The 19,658-nt window shown below is 42.2% G+C and overlaps 1 protein-coding gene and 1 pseudogene across 3 annotated transcripts in view; both read right to left on the bottom strand.

The window, feature by feature from the left end:
- The window catches only part of NR3C2 (nuclear receptor subfamily 3 group C member 2), a 369,531-nt gene that overhangs the window by 58,282 nt on the left and 291,591 nt on the right, over positions 1–19,658 (bottom strand). For both annotated transcript variants that reach the window (XM_082605644.1, XM_082605643.1), the window contains 2 exons: positions 16,756–17,094; positions 14,873–15,017 (listed from right to left, as the gene is read on the bottom strand). In XM_082605644.1, coding sequence (XP_082461770.1) covers positions 14,873–15,017; positions 16,756–17,094 — 484 coding nt within the window. The remainder of the gene's footprint in view (positions 1–14,872; positions 15,018–16,755; positions 17,095–19,658) is intronic.
- On the bottom strand, positions 611–7,928 carry LOC309798623 (S-methylmethionine--homocysteine S-methyltransferase BHMT2-like; annotated as a pseudogene). The gene is made up of 2 exons: positions 7,923–7,928; positions 611–1,639 (listed from the first exon to the last, which is right to left on the bottom strand). The product of its transcript is annotated as an S-methylmethionine--homocysteine S-methyltransferase BHMT2-like (transcript).

Here is a 19,658-nt window from a genome sequence, read left to right as displayed (position 1 = left end):
GCCCAGCCGCTCCACGGCATGTGGGGTCCTCCGGGACCGGGGCACGAACCCGTGTCCCCTGCATCGGCAGGCGGACTCTCAACCACTGCACCACCAGGGAAGCCCCAGACTCATTACTTTAATTTTACTTTAGAATGCTGCTCTATCCTCCTTCTGTACCTAGTTTAGACACCTGAATTAATCACTGGGTTTGTTGCTCACTGACTTCTGGTTATTCTAAAATCTCAAATTCACTCTAAAGACAAGTTTCACTATTCTTGATGCCCTACAAAAGCACGTCCTGCAGCATTACCGGACAGTAAGTACCTGGAGGACGAGAAGCCTTTCTCATCAGCTTTGCATCTCCCCCCAGCATCCTGCTCGGAGCTTAAGCACAGCAGGAATGCAATCCGCATCCTATGTTGAACTGACAGCACATTAGCTGTGCAGCAGCTGGAGACATCAGGGTGGGCTGCGGATAGAGGCGAGGGAGGGTTCCAGATGGGGCTTGAGGGGGATTTCTTTCCATTCTGCTATTTCAGTGTTTTCTTTCATTACTCCTTAGGCATCTGGCTTTGACACTGAGGACAGAAAGGTTGCCCCAAGTCGGCAGCAGATTCTCCCAACACTCTCATCTAGCCCTGGCTCTAATCCAGGGTTTGGTGTGTGTGCTGAGACCACTTCCCCAGCTGCCATGTTTGTCAGAAGCCAGAGGCAAAAATCCCCCTTCCGGGGCCAGCTCCCCTGCAATCGCCCTGATGTGGTAGGACTCAAATCCACAGCACCCGCCTTATGTACCTGATCCCCAGCTTGTAGGCCTCTCTGGCGTATTTTTGAATATCCCATCTGGTTGCAACTCTGGGCTCCAGTGTGAAGGGATATTCGAGGAGATCCACAAACCCTCTTTTGCCTCAGTTGGACATGTGGAACCCCAGGGACTGCACCATCAAGTGTGCTTTCAGCTCTGTAGCCCGTAGGCCTTCCTTCATGAGTCTCATTGTCTTCAGGCTGGTCCAGGGCCCAAATCGGCAGTTCACGCCAACGACTGAAGCCCCTGCCTTCACCAGCTTCCAGCACATTCTCCAGGTGTTATACCATGCCTGTCTCTCTCTGGGCCTATGCACACGGTGGCTGCCGCGGGTTTTCCGGATTCTTTGAAGACTTCCACAGCCCACACAGCTTCTTCAGCGTGTTCAAAGTACTCTGCAATCCAGAAGTCCACATTTTTCCTGGCAAAAACCTCTAGCTGTAGTCAAAAAAGTTTTTAAATTCTAGCTTCATCCTTGTGGTGTTTGTACAACGATGTCTGGCAGATCCCCCCTGCGACCAAAGCATCACCTCTGTCGGCTGCTTCTCTGGTAAGGTCACGGGCAGCGGTGTTTACAGCTTCCCACTGGCTTTCCACATTGTCCTCACTGGCAGAAAAGGTGAAAGTCCGCGTGACATTCGATCCCGTTCTCAAGAATTCCACGTGAAGCTGACGAACTGCATTTGGATGTTCTACTACGGATTCTGGAGTCCAGAGCCCGGCCTTCATGTAGCCCCTATTCTCCAGAGTTATGCGAAAGCCGCCGTCTCCAAGCACACCCTCCCTGCTATCCAGAGGCTCTAAAATGCCCTTCTTGGCTCCGGGGCCATCGCGCTGCGGCTGTTGTGGGCGCTGGGCGGTAGGGAGCACACGGGGCCAGGAGCCCACCCCTCCTATTTTTAGTCTTTTCAGGAACCTCTATTCTGTTCTCTAGGGTGGCTGCTCCGATTTACATCCCCACCAACAGTGTAGGAGGGCTCCCTATTCTCCACATGTGTCTACATCTCAATTCACCAACCACACGATGGAATTCTGGAGAACGGAAACTGTGACTGTCACTGTGGTTCCCTTACAATGGCCACCACAGAGCCTTGCACACTGCAGACATTCTCAATACTTCCTCCCGACTAGCAAAACACCAGTCGTTCATTTTTTTGGCTAAATGATAAGAGTAAAGAGATTTACTTTTCACTTTAGGGGAAGTGACCCGGATAGTCTTTGTAATATTGTTCTCCTCCTTTTTCTTTTCTTTTGGATGCACCTCACGGCTTGTGGGATCTTAGTTCCATAACCAGGGATTGAACCTGCGTCCCCTGCAGTGGGAGCGTGGTGTCCTAACCACTGGACCACCAGGGAAGTCCCTCCCCCTCCTTCTTAATCGACCTCATGCTAACCACAAGTTCTCACAGCTGTAAGTTATGTGACTGGTAAAGCAGAACTACAGAATCATAAACTGTAAGAGGCTGGAAGGGACCTCTGAGACCCTTCCTTCTCCACTACTTTGTAGACGAGAGGAGACACGTGATGCAATGAAAACAGCAGGAGCTTTCAGGGAAGACCTGGGCTCACATGTGAGGTTCACTTCTCCACTGCTATGTGATCGTGGATAATCCACTGAACTGCTGTCTGCCTGAGGCAGCTGCATCATTTATAAAACAGTGATCATCGTACCTGTCTTAAAATATGATTGTCTATAAACGAGCGGTTCATATAAAAGCATCAAGTAGAGCTAATGGCACATGGCAGGCCCTGTAAGTATCCGGCTACTAGACGGAGAGCCCTTTAAGCACAGAGACGATGTTCTACTGAGCTTTGATTCTCCGGTGTGGGAAATGTAGATAATTAAATGAGGAAACAGAGATCTGGACCATGAGTGAAGCTTCCTGAAAGCCAAGCAGAATCAGAGTCTGGGTTGGGTTTTAAACATCATCTAGACCAGTGGTTCTCCAAATGTGGTCTGAGGATGTGGGGGTGTCCCCAGGACCCTTTCCAGGATTCCGAGAGGTTCTTTCTCCAACTAAACATCTGCGTGATGCTGAATCTTTTTCATACACTTTGGCCAAACAACCAGTCATAACTGGCTGGATGTAAGAAGCAGATAAGAGAGTGCAACTGTCTTCATTTAAGTCAGATTGAAGGAATTGCAAAAAAGGCAAAACAATGCCACTCTTCTAATTTTTTTTTGTTTTGAAAAAAAAAGTTATTTTCCATAAAATGTTTATACTATTATGTTTTTGTCTTGCTATTTATATAATATGTAATAGGTTAATTTTATTTTAAAATGAATCAATAAATCAATATTTTAAAAAATTTGTTTTAATTTCTGATATGAGTAAATACCAATAGCCATAACTTACATAAACGAAAGCTCTTTGGGATCCTTGATGATTTTAAGAGCATAAAGGGGGTCCTGAGAACAAAAAGTTTGTGAACTGGTGATCTCATCCAATTCCCTCATTCTGCAGAAGGGAGACAAGGGTCTAGTGAAGTTAACTCATTCACTTGACAACACTGAAGGACTTATCAGCAAGGTTAGGGACTGAGCCCCTGGTCTTCAACAGTGGAGCTCTTAAATACTGTTGTGATATCAGAGAGGAAGGAAACACATTTGGAGGACTAAGTCACACTCTGAACCAAAGTTCCAGTTTTTCTAAGAATATTTTATTTTCCATTTGTGTTCTTTATACATTGGGCATATTCTCACCCATTTTAGAGAGTAACTCTTATGAAAGATGATACATGATTGGTCAGTAAAGTTTCCAAATACATACAGTCTCTGAAACCACCCAATGAAACCAATATTAGCGTCAAAGGTCCACTATGCCTAACTGCCTGAAAAATCAAGTTCCATGGTCAAGGTATAAGCCTTGATGTAGTTGAAAAATTCTGAGTTTTGGACTGAGAGACACTGGGGCTCAAAACGTTGAGCCTCTGTCACCTCATCTTTGAAAGAGGGGTAATAAATTCCCATGTCACAGAGCTGTGAAGATGAAATAGGATAATGTGTGGGAGATGGCGTATAGCATGATGCCTTTCACCAGCTTTCAGCATCAGCCCATAATCCTTCAAATAACCCCTGTAAACTACTTGATTATTAATTACTTTTGCACTCTAGTATCCATGTAAAAGGCGTGTTATGGACTGAATGTTCATCTCCTCCCACCCCCATATGTTGATGCTCTAACCCCCAATGTGATGGTATCAGTAGGTGGGGCTTTGCGGAGGCATTTAGGGTCATGAGGGTGGAGCCCCCATGACAGGATTAGTGCCCTTCCAAGAAGCAGGAGAGACATTAGAGCTGACCCTCTCCACCAAGTGAGGCTAGTGAGAAGGCAGCTTTCTCTCTGCAAGCCAGGAAGAAAGCCTTCAGCAGAACCTGACCATGCTGGCATCCTGATCTTGGGCTTCTAGCCTCTAGCACTATGAGAAATAAGGGTCTGCTGTTTAAACCACCCCATCTATGGGGTTTTGTTACAGCAGCCTGAGGTGCCTAAGACAGAGAGGGACACCACGACTGTAGCAGAACGGGAGTTAGGAGTTTATAAACTACTCATTCCATTGATTCTATTGAGGCAGTGTCTATTTCAAGGTGGATGGGCACAGAAGATGGGTTCAGCTAAACAAAGCTTGCAACACCCATCACTGTGTACGTTGACTGGGGCGATATTCCTGCTACAGTGCTAATGACCCAGATACACAGATGAGTTTTAAATAAGGAGGTGGAGGGTCTCCACATATGACCTTCTTTTTTTGGTTTCTCTCCCTTCTCCACTTGTTTCTTTCAGAAAAGTATCAATCTCAGAACTCAAGAAAAATTAAATAACCACTTCAGAGCCTGCCCAAAACACAATCTTATTAAATTAGCTTAGGGTTTCATTGGTGGAAGTGATGGATATAAAACCAAAATCATCTCTCGTGTGTGATACAATAAAAATGGATAACCATGTGACCTAGTTTGGGTTCTAGAAGTATCTAAAGACACAAGTTCAGAAAATACTTTATATATCAAGACACAGCAGGTGCATTCTCCTCCTTCAATCCAGAGGGGCACTGCCAAAGCTACCATCTCTGGAGCTTCCCTGGTGGTGCAGTGGTTAAGAATCCACCTGCCAATGCAGGGGACACGGGTTTGAGCCCTGGTCTGGGAAGATCCCACATGCCGCGGAGCAACTAAGCCCATGCGCCACAACTACTGAGCCTGCACTCTACAACCCACAAGCCACAACTACTGAGCCTGCGAGTCACAGCTACTGAAGCCCACGTGCCTAGAGCCTGTGCTCCGCAACAAGAGAAGCCACTGCAATGAGAAACCCACACACCGCAATGAAGAGTAGCCCCTGCTCGCCACAACTAGAGAAAGCCCATGCACAGCAACAAAGACCCAACACAGCCAAAAAAAAAAAAGCTACCATCTTTGTGTCTTATGACCTGTGTCAAGGGGGGAAGCCTGGAGCCCTCCTTAGTGTGTTAGTTGGTTAATCCATTCCTTGCCACCTGCCCCATCTTGCAATATAATCACTGCATCAAAACTAATTTTTCTCTATCAGTTTTTTCAATAAAGAAATATACTCCAGTGAGTTTATTTTGTATTGAAGAGTATTTTTACCTGAAGAGACCAAAGTCCTTGAGCACATTAACTGAACTAAAGAACAACATGCTAATATTAGCCACACTAAACCTTTTAAACATAACATATGATCTTAAACTGGTTTTGACTTTTACTCGAAATGAAAAATAGCTCCCTCTAGTTAGCCAGAGTAACGCTGGGACATATTTCTTGCATCACCACTACTCTGTGATTCCAATATAGTTATAAATAGCTTAAACAGTTCATTCCATTTGCAGTCTCCTATTTGTTTTGCTTTAATTTCATACTATACTGGCAATTACCCAGCTTCATTAACTAATTAGGAAATTTCTCAAGTACACTACAAGAAATTCCACACAAGAAATATTAACCTATAGCAGTGTTCTTGAAGTCAACCTTGAAAGGGAAATCCTTTTCATCAAGTTTACATGCCAAGCCCTAAAAGCACTGTAGGGTCAACCCACACCAAAAATCTTGTTTCTGACCCTTGCACTGGAAAGAAGACTCATTACCAACCCCCAAAATCATCACTGAGTGCCAATTATGTAGAAAGCATTTTGCAAGACATTAAGGAAAAATTTTAAAATACTTCCTGAATTCTAGGAGTTTACAGTATATCTGGAGTAAAAATGTATGTGTAAAAATACACACACACACACACACACACAGTAAAACATAGAAAGTACCAAAGGACTGATATAGAAAAAATTGACACAGATAAAAACAGTTTTGGGGGAACAAGTCACTATTGACTTTGATGGTAAGAGAAGTGATTGGAGAGGAAGCATCCTTTGGGTTGGGCTTGGGGGAGAGAAAGGAAAATGTTAGGAGCAAAGGCACAGCAGTGGAAAGACAGGACAAAGGGAAGAGGAAGGTTAATTTGGTTGGCATAGAGTTTTTGCAGGGAAATAATGTTGAAAATAGCATTTTAAAATTAATTAGCTCTATTTTATATACAGTAGTGTGTATATGTCAATCCCAATCTCCTAATTTATCCCTCCCCTTTCTCTCCCTGTTAAGGGTAACTAATTAGAATCTACTGTATAGCACAGGGAACCCTACTCAGTACTCTGTAATGGCCTATATGGGAAAAGAACCTAAGAAAGAGTGGACATATGTTTTTGTAGAACTGATTCACTTTGCTGTACCCCTGAAACTAAGTACTTAGTTAGGTACTAAGTACTAAGTACTTAGTTCATCAAGTACTTACTAATGCCAGACAGTATCCTAGGTGCTGGCCATGCAAAGCTGTACCACACAGGCCAGCTTCCTCCCCTCCCTGAGCCTACGTTATGGGGTCAGGGGACCTGCTACAGAGAAAATAAACATGTGATATGATGGGAGGGACTGGGCAAGGTGGTCAGGGAGGGTATAGACCCTAGGTCTGGTGGTCGGGCAAAATCTGTCCGAATAGGAATACTCTGAGCTGAGACAAGGTGAGAATGCACCATCCTCCTTCACAGAGCAAACAGCAAGTGTGAAGGGCCTGAGTCAGGAATGACCTTCGATCCTTTAAAGCACCGAAAGGTCATCAGTGGGGCTAACCAAGGGAGCTAGCAAGTCCTCTGAGAGAATTCCTTCACACTGCCCCTTACTATTTTCAATGCCACTTTTTTGTGGTCCTATATGAGGATGATGGGATATCACCTGAGTCATATTCTCTGGGGATACGGCAGGTGGGATTTCTTCATGATGCTGCCTTCACTTTTCCCATGACACCCCCTACCTGCCACTAGAGCGGGAGCCCCATGTTTTGTTCACCATTGAATTCCTGGTGCCTAGAACAGTGCTTGGTGTATTTAAGTTGCTCAAGAAATATCTGTCGAATGAACACACTGAGTGAACATCACTTATCTCCTCCTCCCCAGAGTGGTCCAAAATGAGAGGCGTGGATGGGGAAAAACAAGACAGGACAAGAAGTGAGTGAGAGCATCTACCTGCGATTCTAGCTTTAAATTAAGACTGCTCTCCTTAGCGTACTCATTTTTCTCAGGGAAGGGAGGTCCCTGGCCCTTGCACGCTCCTCTCAGGAACTTCTCTTTTTTTAATTGGAGTAGGGTTGATTTATAATGGCGTGTTAGTTTCTGCTGTACAGCAAAGGGATTCAGTTATACATATATTTCTATTTTTTTCATATTCTTTTCCATTACAGTTTCATATTCTTATCCATTATGGGATATTGAATATAATTCCCTGTGATGAACTTTTCTTGATGTGAGCAGCTTGCCCATTCCTTCAAGAACTTCCCTCCCCGGGCTTCCCTGGTGGCGCAGTGGTTGAGAGTCCGCCTGCCGATGCAGGGGACACAGGTTCGTGCCCTGGTCTGGGAAGATCCCACATGCTGCGGAGCAGCTAGGCCCGTGAGCCATGGCCGCTGAGCCTGCGGGTCCGGAGCCTGTGCTCCGCAATGGGAGAGGCCACAGCAGTGAGAGGCCTGCGTACCGCAAAAAAAAAAAAAAAAAGGTAAAAAAAAAAGAACTTCCCTCCCCTCACCTCCTCTGCTGACATATCTGGAAGTAACTTTTAACTCCAAACTCTACTTCTCACCATCATGCTAGGTCGATAAAGGGGAAGAAATATTGTTGAAAAAAGAAGAAAAAGGGGGACTTCCCTGGTGGTCCAGTGGTAAAGAATCCACCTTTCAAAGCAGGGGACGTGGGTTTGATCTCTGGTTGGGGAACTAAGATCCCACATGCTGTGGGGCAACTAAGCCCACACGCCTCAACTAGAGAGCCTGCGTGCCACAACTAAGACCCGACACAGCCAAAAATAATTTAAAAAAAAAAACAAACAAGATAATCTTTAGGAAAAAAAAAGAAGCAAAAGAAACGCCTCCTGTTTTGGGACTGTACCTACATTTTCTCTGCCCTCATGTATAACTAATTATTTCTTGTTTGTCACTTACAAAACCTCCTCAGACCCCACTGCACCCTCTCCTGCAGTTCCCTCTGCCTGGCCTCCTTCGGGTGGCAAGATGTCCTTTATACCTAGTTTTGTGCAAAAGAAAGATAGTTCCATTCTGCGATGCTCCTGTCCCTTGCAGACAAGGAATGACCGTTCTCTATTTGTGACATTGTTTTTCTTTATTCAGGAGTCTCAAACTCAACCATCTACAGGGGCCGGGCATGGATGACGAAGGGCACAAGGGCAGGGGCTGTGGGAAGTGTGATGAGACAGGCAGCTCGTGCACCGTCTAAAGGGGGGGCTCTCAGTCCTGCCCAGCAAGCCAAGTGTTCAGCCTCTTCTGCTAAACACCTTGGTCCTCCAGCTGCTGGTACAGGGCCTGGGGTGTTGGAGGGTCCAGTGGAGACAGAAAGAGGACTTCTTTTCTTTTCTAGTTTGACTCCCTTAAATTGACCCAGAAGTAAACAACAAAGCAAAACAATGGAAACCTCAGAAGGCTGCTGATTTTTCAGTGGCAGGAAAAGAGGTGTAGGGGTATGTGTGTATGTGTGTGAGAGAGAGAGACAGACAGACAGACACAGAAAAAAAGAGAGAGGAGAGGAGGAAGGAAAGAGAGGGGGCGGGAGGTGGGGGGAAGGAAGTGAGACAGTCGGCAGGGGAGAGGGAAAGGGAGGCGGTCAGAGACTAGAAACACAGCAACTACACAGTTCAGTGTCCCCGTGAGCGGAGGGAAGTAAGAAATCCCATCTGAAAGCAGCAGCAAGGGAACAGAGGAGGGAAAGAGCGGCTGGGGACAGATGGGGGAAAGCAGATGGAGCCGGTGCAGGGGATGCTGAACCAGGCTCATCCCACCCTCTGGCTCTCTCATCAGCACCTCTGCCCCTCGTCCTAACCCTGCTGGAGACAAGGGTCCAGCCACAGAAGTCATCTCCTGTGGCTCAGGAATATCAACCAGCCCCCTCGGGAGGCGAGGGCGGGGCGTGCCAACCCCTGGGTCCCTGTGGGGACACTCTGATCCCTGCCTGAGCAAAAGGGACATGGCCTGGAACACACAGCATGAGTGAGCGAAGACTACTGGAACTTTAGGACCTTAGGTGCAGAGGGACCTTAAGGAGACTGTCCTGTTGGCAGACTGGCCTTGGGGAGAGCCACTCACTAAGGACGGCTGGGCTATGGCGGCACAGTGGTCCCCAGTGGGGACACAACAGGGACATCGCTCCACGGAAACATGGCCTGAAATGACTGATAACTAAGTCCTATGGTTTTCTACTGGTGCTGCCAGCACTGAGCAAAGAGGGTAGTGTGGGCTGAGCTCACCTCCCCTCACTAAGGAGCTGGGCAAACACTGCCCTCCCAGGAGTCGCACTCAGCACTCACCCAAGGGACTCAGAAAGTGGCACTATGACTTCAACTCTCTCTGTCACCAACAGTCTCTGAACTGAAATAATCAAAGGTTCAGAACTGCAAAGACAGTGAAAGATCATCGAAAATACATTTTTTAATTGGGCTCTGACTTGGAACAATATAAACATGCTTTTAAATATACTTTTAATTCTATATTACTCAGCCATTAAAAAGAATGAAATAATGTAATATGCAGCAACACAGATGGACCTAGAAATGATCATACTAAGTGAAGTAAGTCGGACAGAGAAAGACAAATACCATATGATATCATTTATATGTGAAATCTAAAATACAACACAAATGAACCTTTCTACGAGGCAGAAACAGACTCACAGACATAGAGAACAGACTGGTGGTTGCCAAGGGGGAGGTTGGATGGGGAAGGGAAGGATTGGGAGTTTGGGATTAGCAGACGCAAACTATTATACATAGGATGGATAAACCACAAGGTCCTACTGTAGAGCACAGGGCACTATATTCAATATCCTGTGATAAACTATAATGGAAAAGAATATGAAAAAGAATATACATATATATATTATGCATAACTGAGTCACTGCTGTACAGCAGAAATTAACACAACATTGTAAATCAACTATACTTCAATAAAATTAATAATATGTATATGCTTTTAATTCTAAAATATTGGCTGACACTTAAAAGAGCGTAATACTGAACCTTCATTACAGAAATTAAAAAAAATTTGAAGAAATTTCATTTCAGGCTTAAATGGGAGTTTGAATACGTATATTGAAATTGATAAGACATTTGAATACTTGCAGTGATCTGGAGCCATATATGATAAGCTGTTTCAAGGTGAAATTGAATAATGAATCATTTAATACATATTTGAAAAGTTTTAAGTTTATAATAAGAAAAGTTCTATTCTAATTTAAAGTATTAACTCATATCTTCACCCCAATGTTTAATAAAAAAAAACTTAGAAAGAATGTTTTCCTTAATTATTCTCTACTTCGCATCTTTCCTCCAACTCTAATGAAGCCAGTACACAGGAAAAGATCTGAAGGATAAGATCTTTGGGAACTTTCAGATCCATTTCACAGCTGAAGGCAAACACACATGATCAACTATTCAAGTTTTCTTCACCATTTTAAATATAGCAACGTCTCTGTTGGTGAAAACGCTTCCCCACATCACACTTCTTGATCATAAGCTTCACCCTCATAACTAGCGATGATAACCTAGAAAACCCCTTCTAGACTGATTAATAGGTTGTTTGGTTCATTTGCTCAGTAATTCATTTATTCACCAAATATTTATGGAGTACCTGCTATGCCCTGGACACAATGCCACGGGCTGGAAATTAAAAAATGATTAAGGCAGAGTGTGATTTCAAGGAGGAGGTGCCAGTCAAACAAGGGAAGGATACAGATGCTTAAAAAGATCTGCCAATGCAGGTGAGAGGGGGTCCAAGACAGTTGAGGGTGGGTGGGAAAACAAGGGAGGGTCTCACCAATGCATTCTATCCTCAGCTGAACAGCATGCATTACTCCCTTGCACAAAATGCCAGACAGTTTCCTTCCCTTTGGCAAAGGGTCTGAGGTACAGGCACCGGCTGAGGGACATAGGGGTACAGGTTCAGAAGACACACTCTTATCAGATATAGGATATGTATATTTCTCCCATTCTGTGGGTTGTCATTTCACTCTCTTGATAGTGTCCTTTGATGTACTTTTAATTTAAAAGTTTACTTTAAAAGTTTAATTTAAAAGTCATTTCATCAAGAGAGTGAAATGACAACCCACAGAATGGGAGAAATATACATATCCTATATCTGATAAGAGTTTACCATCCAGGATACGTAAAGAACTCCTACAACTCAGGAACAAAAGACAAACAACCTAATTAAAAATGGGCAAAGGACTTGAATGGACATTTCTCCAAAGAAGATATACAAATGGCCAAAAAGTCTACGAAAAGCGGCACAACATCAGTAGTCATTAGGGAAGTGTACATCACAACCACACTGACAGTCCTTCACACCTGCTATGAGATAAGTCAGGCAGAGAAAGACAAATACTGTATGATATCACTTATACGTGGAATCCAACAGAGCCAAGCTTGAGAAGACAGAGAATAGAATGGTGGCTGCCGGGGGATGGGGGAAGAGGAGGGGTGCTGCTTCAGGGGACAAAGTTGCAACCAGTAGACAAGTAAGTCCTGGAGATCTAATGCACCGTACAGAGACTATAGACGGCAATACCATATTATAATAAACAAACTGGCCAAAAGACAAGATCTTAGTTATTCCCACTCAGAAAAGGAAATGATAATTATGTAATGCAACAGAGGTGCTAACCACTGCTGCAACGGCAATCCTATTGCATATCAATGTGTCAAATAACACGTAGTATACCTTAAAGTTACAGTGTTATACGACAAATATATTTCAAGAAGAACAAACCAAAGAAGCCCCCAGGACTTCACACCCACTAGTATAGCTATTTAAAAAAGCAAAAAAACAAACCCCAAAACCCAGAAAATGAGTGGTAGCAAGGATGTGGTGAACTTGGAACTCTTGCTGCTCTTTTTAATTTGTACACTGAGGGTGGGAATGTAAAATTGTGCAACTGCTGAGGAAAACAGTTCGGTGGTTCCTCAAAAGTTACATGTAGATTACCCATATGCCCCAGCAATTCCACTGCTAGGTGTATACCCAAAAGCAATGAAATCAGGACTCAAACAGATACTCATATGCAAATGTTTATAGCAGCGTTAACCGTGATAGCCAAAGGCAGGAACGACCCACGTATCCGTGAATGGATCAACAAAATGTGATCAGTTCTCTTTATTTGGTAAAAATAGGTACAGTAATTATATTCTATAAAGTTGTAGTGGACACTGATCATAACATTTTCATCAGTTGATCTGCACATAATCTTGTTTTATGTGTATTTCTGTTTAAAGACACCTTATTAACATATATTCTTGAGTCATTAACTTTGAACTCACAGCCAGCAGCACTGTCACTCATGCCTGAAAGAAGCTTGTGTAACACCTGTATTTTTTCCCTAAGGCACATCAAAGCCTTCTTGCACTTAGGAACACTAGACAGCACTCTGGCATTCTGCTTGTGGGTCATTTTAAACAGTGAAATCACCAGCAAAAAGCACAACAATGCAAAAAACATGGCACTAAATAGACCATGGAAGAGACACTTGTTTACACTATGAGAGCTGAAACAAGAAGGCAGAGTCTCAGCTGAAATGTACATGCTGTGTACCTCAAATTTACGGCCTGTCCTGCAAATACTGACTTTGAGGTTACAAATAAATGTGCCAGAAGGTCAGTGCACGACTACAGACTCTGCAAACAACGAGGTCAATTCTACCCATACGTACAATGGAATATTATTCAGCCATGAAATGAAATTCTGATACATGCTACAATAAAGATGAACCTTGAAAACATTATGCTAAGTGAAATAAGTCAGACAAAAAATGGACACATATTATATGGTTCCATTTATATGAAATATCTAGAATAGGCAAATTCATAGACCAGAGGTTATCAGGGCTTTGGGGGAGAGGAGGATGTCGAGTTACTGCTTAACTGGTCCGGAGTTTCTGTTTGGGATGATGAAGAAGGTACTGGAGATGGACAGTGATGACGGTGGCGCAACAGCGTCGGTGCAATTAATCTACTGATTGTGCACTAAAAATGGTTAAAGTGGAAAATTTTATATTATATGTATTTTATTACAAAGAATCAACAGATTCACTGAATAAGGTTAAATGAATCTTCTATTAAAACAAAATCTAAAGGAGACACTCCGGATGGCACCAACAGAGATTCGTAGTTACCCACATGTCCTCTTAAAACAAAGAACCTCCTTACTATGCTTTCTTTTTTTTTTTTTTTTTTTTTTGGCCACACTGAGCAGCTTGCAGGATCTCTCAGTTCCCTGACCAGGGGTCGAACCCAGGCCCCCGGCAGTGGAAGTGCAGAGTCCTAACCACTGGATGTACCGCCAGGGAATCCAAATATGTTTTCCTTTTGGTTTATAGACCATTTTTAAAAACAGTCTTACTATTTAATAATATCAGCCGATTACTCAGGAAAACAAGTAAATTAAAATGTGCCTGTCAGTTGTTTGGCCTCACTTCATGCTTCTGAAGCATGAAGAAAATTTATGCACTAGTAGAATTATTTGTTCTGACTAATTGCCCAAAGAACGGTCACCCCAAGAACCAACAACTGATGCTCCTAGTTTATCCTGGACTAAAACTGCCTCCGAGGTCCCCTGTATTTGGGTGAAGGGATACTCTCAGGGCAACTACCACTGGTACAATTTAGGTATTTTGGCACTACATGTCCACTTTGAATCTTTCACGTACCTTTTCTCTCTCTTATCACGAATTTATTTTTCATCTGCTTCCTTCCCTATTGAAAAACCCCTATTTTCATATCTTGAGAGACAGCCATCTGTTAGATTATGGCCGTGGTTACTATCATCATTCAAATGTTCCTTTTTAATTTATCTATTTCTTGACCCAACAATTACAAAGAAGCATGGCTGGATATAAACATGCGCGAAATGTGCTAATGTAGAATGCAAACAATATTAAAATGTAAACTTCACATAGGGAGGAATTCACGGCCAAAGAAAAATCTAGTACTATTCTTCCAATCTTTTTAAAATGCATCATAAACCTAAAAATGTTTCACTACAGAATAACAGTTTGGCTTCTCTTATGATCACAAAGAAGGGTAATTATGATTGTCATGAAAACACACTGAGCAGATGTATACTATTAACAAAAGAATCATTATATGACTGTGCTCAAAAACTGGCACTTTATACATTCACATTTCCTAGAAATTAGACAGTCTTCCCAACTGGAGTAGATACCAAAAGAGATTGTTTTCTATTAATTGTGGCTTTGTACCAATCAAGTTTTGGGAGCCAATTGGATCATCATTCTTTGGGACAATTCCCACATACTATCATGTGAGATGTCTATACACTGATCTATATATACTCAGACATGTGCATTATAATTTCGTAAAAAAGTAATTTTTAAGTTCTCAAATGATAGCTTTTTAACTCTTAAAAAAAGTATCAGTGGATTCTTTCACAAAGGTACATCTGTTTAGAAATCATAAAAAAGCACAGCAAATAACTCTTGGGTTTATTTTATGAAGGCTAATTAATAGGTACTTACTCGTTAAAGACTAGGTCTGGTGCGAAATAGAGAAATTGGCTGTTTGTATGTTTGTACGATCTCCAGCTCAAGGCAAATGATGACAGACACATCCAAGAATACTGGATGAGGGTAATTTGGTCCTCGAGAGGCAGGTTTTTAAATCCTGAAGAAGAGAACAATTCATCACAGAAATACACTTAGCATTTAAGTACATTCCAGGTAGAAGCTTCGTAAGTCAACCCCAAACTGCCCCCTTACTCTCACTGACTCACATCAATTCCACAGTTATTTACGGAGCACCTATCATGGACCTGGTCCTGTTCAACATTTCATGCTAAATTCACCTTAAATTGTCAATGAGGGTAAACTGCCAGGGCTAAAAAAACTAAGATGTTCTGGGCGTTTCACTGTGGACGGTGGTCTACAACCCTTAGTTAGACTGAAAGAATTTGTATTCACCTGGACCACTTGCTTCACCCTACTCACAATGAATAACTTCAAAATAAAAGATAATCTAATGACGTCAACTCTTGCATATCTGCAATACTGGTGGAAGATTTTACTTTACATGAGTTTGCAGTGATTGAAAAAGTCTTATTCCTTGCTTCCCCTAGGCTGGGATAATGCCAGACTTCAACAGACTTCTGAGGCAGAATAAGCATCCTTGACGCTGTCCTGCCTTACCCACAGTCTTCCTTTCTGGACCTCAGGCCTTTCTTTTGTTTCTTTTCTCACCCTCTGTACTCCCAGGGGCACCAGGGTATTCTTCTGTTTGTATATAGTTTCACCTGGGCAACCTCCCCTTCAAAGAGTCAGTCATCAGAGCTTTCCCCAGTCTTTTGTCTTACGGCTGCTGGCTGACCACAGGGCATCTATGACACCGCTTTGGATGAATGAACTGGGACATTGTGATCACAATTCTGAGCAATGCTTCTGTACATTAATAGCGGCCTTATTAATAAAATGCTACAGCATAAAACTGACTAAAGTAGGAATTTCAAGGACAAATTAAAAGGTTATGGAGGTAAGATATTTTCAGAGAGACTCTTTCAGAGGCCCCTGCAGCTTACCTGGGAGGTCTTTTTTTTTATTAATTTTTATTGGAGTATCGTTGATTTATAATGTTGTGTTGGTTTCTGCTGTATAGCAAGGTGAATCAGTTATACCTATACATATATCCACTCTTTTTTATTTTTTTTATTTTTATTTTTTTTTCTTCGGTACGCGGGCCTCTCACTGCTGTGGCCTCTCCTGTTGCAGAGCACAGCCTCCGGACGCACAGGCTCAGCAGCCATGGCTCACGGGCCCAGCCGCTCCGTGGCATGTGGGATCTTCCCGGACCGGGGCACGAACCCGTGTCCCCTGCATCGGCAGGCGGACTCTCAAGCACTGCGCCACCAGGGAGGCCCTCCACTCTTTTTTAGATTCTTTTCCCATATAGGCCATTACAGAGTATTGAGTAGAGTTCCCTGTGTTATACAGCAGGTCCTTATTAGTTATCTATTTTATATATAGTAGTGTATATATATCTTGATTTACCTGGTCTAGGGCTTAGAGTAGCCCTGGCTACGAGCTGCTAATAATGGGCTCAATTCTTGCTTTGACAACTAGAATGTGTTTTGCCTTATTAATATTACTAGAATGAAACTTTCCATTTCAATCCTCAACATAAGAAATGGGTATGTTCTATTAACAGAACCCTTAACTCTAACTGCTCAAGAGAAATGATCACATTCACCAGATTTTTCTTCTACACACTTAATTCATTTGACATCGAGTAAAAAACTGGGTGTCGGGATCGAACAGAAAGCAAACTCAATCGCACTGCTGCATACGGTACGCTCTGTGGCCCTGACGTGCCTAGTTCAGGACGCAGACCCTGAAACGCGAGGCCATCCTACCTGGAATTACCTTCGCCCACTTCACGACTTGGATCATCTGTTTGCCTGCTAAGCGGTTTAGGGTGGAGAGCAGATTTTCGGCTGTATCTGGTTTGGAGTTGTCATAGCCTGCATATACAATCTCGGGTTCGATGGTTTCAAGGACCATGGAAGGGGAAGGTGTGAGCGCTCGGGAAATTGTGGAGAGTTGAGGAACCAGTGCTGAGTTGACGGAGGGCTCTTGTGCGGGAGCGATGTACGTAGTTCCTTCCTCTGGGCTCTGTGGGGGTGGAGGTGGAGGCTGCTGTGACTGTTCCTCGTGAATCCCTTTTAACTTCCCCAACTTCTTGGACTTTCGAGCTGTAAAAAAAAAAAAAGTATATATATATATATATATATATATATATATATATATATATATATATAACAGGGCAAATTAAGATTATGTTTGGCATAAATACCATCTAAAGCACACCACTTTTGTATGTTATATACAAATATTGTTAAGAGTAAATCTTAAGAGTTTGCATTACAAGAAAAAAAATTCTATTTCTTTCATTTTGTATCCATATGAGATGCCAAACGTTCACTAATCTGATTGGGATAATCATTTCATATCGCATGTAAGTCAAATCATTATGCTGTACACTTTAATACAGTGCTGTAGGTCGATGATTATCTCAGGAAAACTGGAATTAAATAAATAAATCAGTAAGTGGCACCACACCAAAAAAAAAGGAATTAAAAAAAGATTATGTTTGGCATACCTTACATGAGGTAAATTGCAAGCAAATATTGACTTATATTGATTAAAGCGTACTTTTCCTCTAAGGATGTCTTGTTATACCAGTAGGAACAGCCCCTATTCAATATTTTTCTGATACCAGACACTGTCCTAAATGCTTTTTATAAATTACCACTTTAACAATTTTATGACTAGGTACTATTATGATTCTCATTTTATAAAGAGGAAGCAGACCAGAAGGGTCAAGAAATCTGTCCAAGACTACACAGCTAGTATATGTAAAATAGAGTTAAGAGCTCAGAGGAAGGATAAATTATTTCAGGTGCTAATAAGTTACATATGCCTCAACTAAATCTTATATAAGCCAATAATTCCCACCTATTACCCACCAAAGAGTTGGCAACAAGGGCTAGACTCGCCTGATCGAGCTTATTATCTTAGTGCTGTCTCTGCTCCCTCTAATCAGCTTTCTCTGGCCCTTTACTTATTCCTCTTTGGTGCTTCTCTACCACTTACTCTTCCTGCTGTGGTCCATGTGCAACCACTTGCTTACTCAGAGTAGTTATTTTGTGCAGATGCTGTTAGACCGACTGATGTCCCCGGCTATACTGTGAACTGCTGAGGCATAAAGATTGGGTGTTCCTCTTCTTTTACAGCCCCCACGGCACCTTGGTAAATGCTATGCCTACACAAAGTGACTTACAGATTTCCACTGAATGAATGGGAGCTAATCAACCCCAAAGAAAGGCAACAGAAGGGAAGAAATGAAATATCTGGATGATCCCAAATTGGGGCACTAACAGGAATTAATGTACAAATGTACAGGAATTAATGCTATTAAAAAATTCAGGTGTGAGTTATACCATTACACAATCCTTAAAAATCTCTCCTACTCTATATTTTTAGTATAAATAAACAATTCACAGGTCATATAGCCTATAACTAAAAGATATCACAATACGGTACAGGAATACCACTTTAGAATTTTAGTAGAATGTATTACAAGTGACCATATTCTGATTTACCCAGAACAGTCCTGGTTTATGCTTGTTTCCCAGCATGCTTATTAGTAAGTGCCCTGTTTACTCCTAAAAGTACCACATTTTGGACAATAAATAGTGCGTTCATCATAAAACCAAAGAATCAGTATTAACTTTAATAGCAACTGTTTTTAACCAAACTTTATTGAAGTATAGTTGATTTACAATGTTGTATTAATTTCTGCTGTATAGCAGTGACTCAGTTATACATATATATATATTTTTTTCAGATTCTTTTCCATTATGGTTTATCACAGGATATTGAATATAATTCCCTATGCTATACAGTAGGACCTTGTTGTTTATCCATCCTATATATTAGTCTGCATCTGCTAATCCCAAACTCCCAATCCATCCCTTCCCCATCCCCCCTCCCCCTCGGCAACCACAAGTCTGTTCTCTATGTCTGTGAGTCTGTTTCTGTTTCATAGACAGGTTCATTTGTGTTGCATTTTAGATTCTACATATAAGTGATATCATATGGTATTTGTCTTTCTCTTTCTGACTTACGTTGTTTCGTATGATCATCTCTAGGTCCATCCATGTTGCTGCAAATGGCATTATTTCATTTGTTTTTATGGCTGAGTAATATTCCATTGTATATATGTACCACATCTTTATCTATTCATCTATCGATGGACATTTAAGTTGTTTCTATGTCTTGGCTATTGTGAATAGTGTAACAGTAACTGCTTTTCATTCACATCTCTCTTGAGGGTTCTTACAATAGATATGGGGAAAGAAAGACTGGGGAGGTGGGAGAGAGAATTGGGAGGTAGATGTGAGGATTGGGGGATGGATGGCAGGTGGGTGGGGTTAATGGGGAGATGGATAGATAATGGGGAAGATGGGTGAATGAATGAATGGATAAAGGATAGAGAAAGCTCAGATGTGCCAAACTGAGCTTAGAGCTATGGTAATAATTTACTTTGCAATTGTAAGATTTTCCATTTTATTGAGAAATTTATTTTAAAATTCTTGAAGTACCAGACACCTTCAACTTAGCTCTAACATGTGTGAGAAACTTACAGGATACGAATTTAACACAGAGTAGGGCTATGCCACACCAATTAATTTGATTTTCAAAATAACCATTCATGCTTGTAAGTATGGCCGTTAATATTACATTTACCACTTGC

The sequence above is a fragment of the Mesoplodon mirus genome (genome assembly GCF_964341445.2).
Source record: "Mesoplodon mirus genome assembly, chromosome: 2".
Lineage (NCBI taxonomy): Eukaryota > Metazoa > Chordata > Mammalia > Artiodactyla > Ziphiidae > Mesoplodon > Mesoplodon mirus.
Note: the sequence above shows the minus strand (reverse complement) of the source record. Positions and strands in the feature narration are given on the sequence as shown.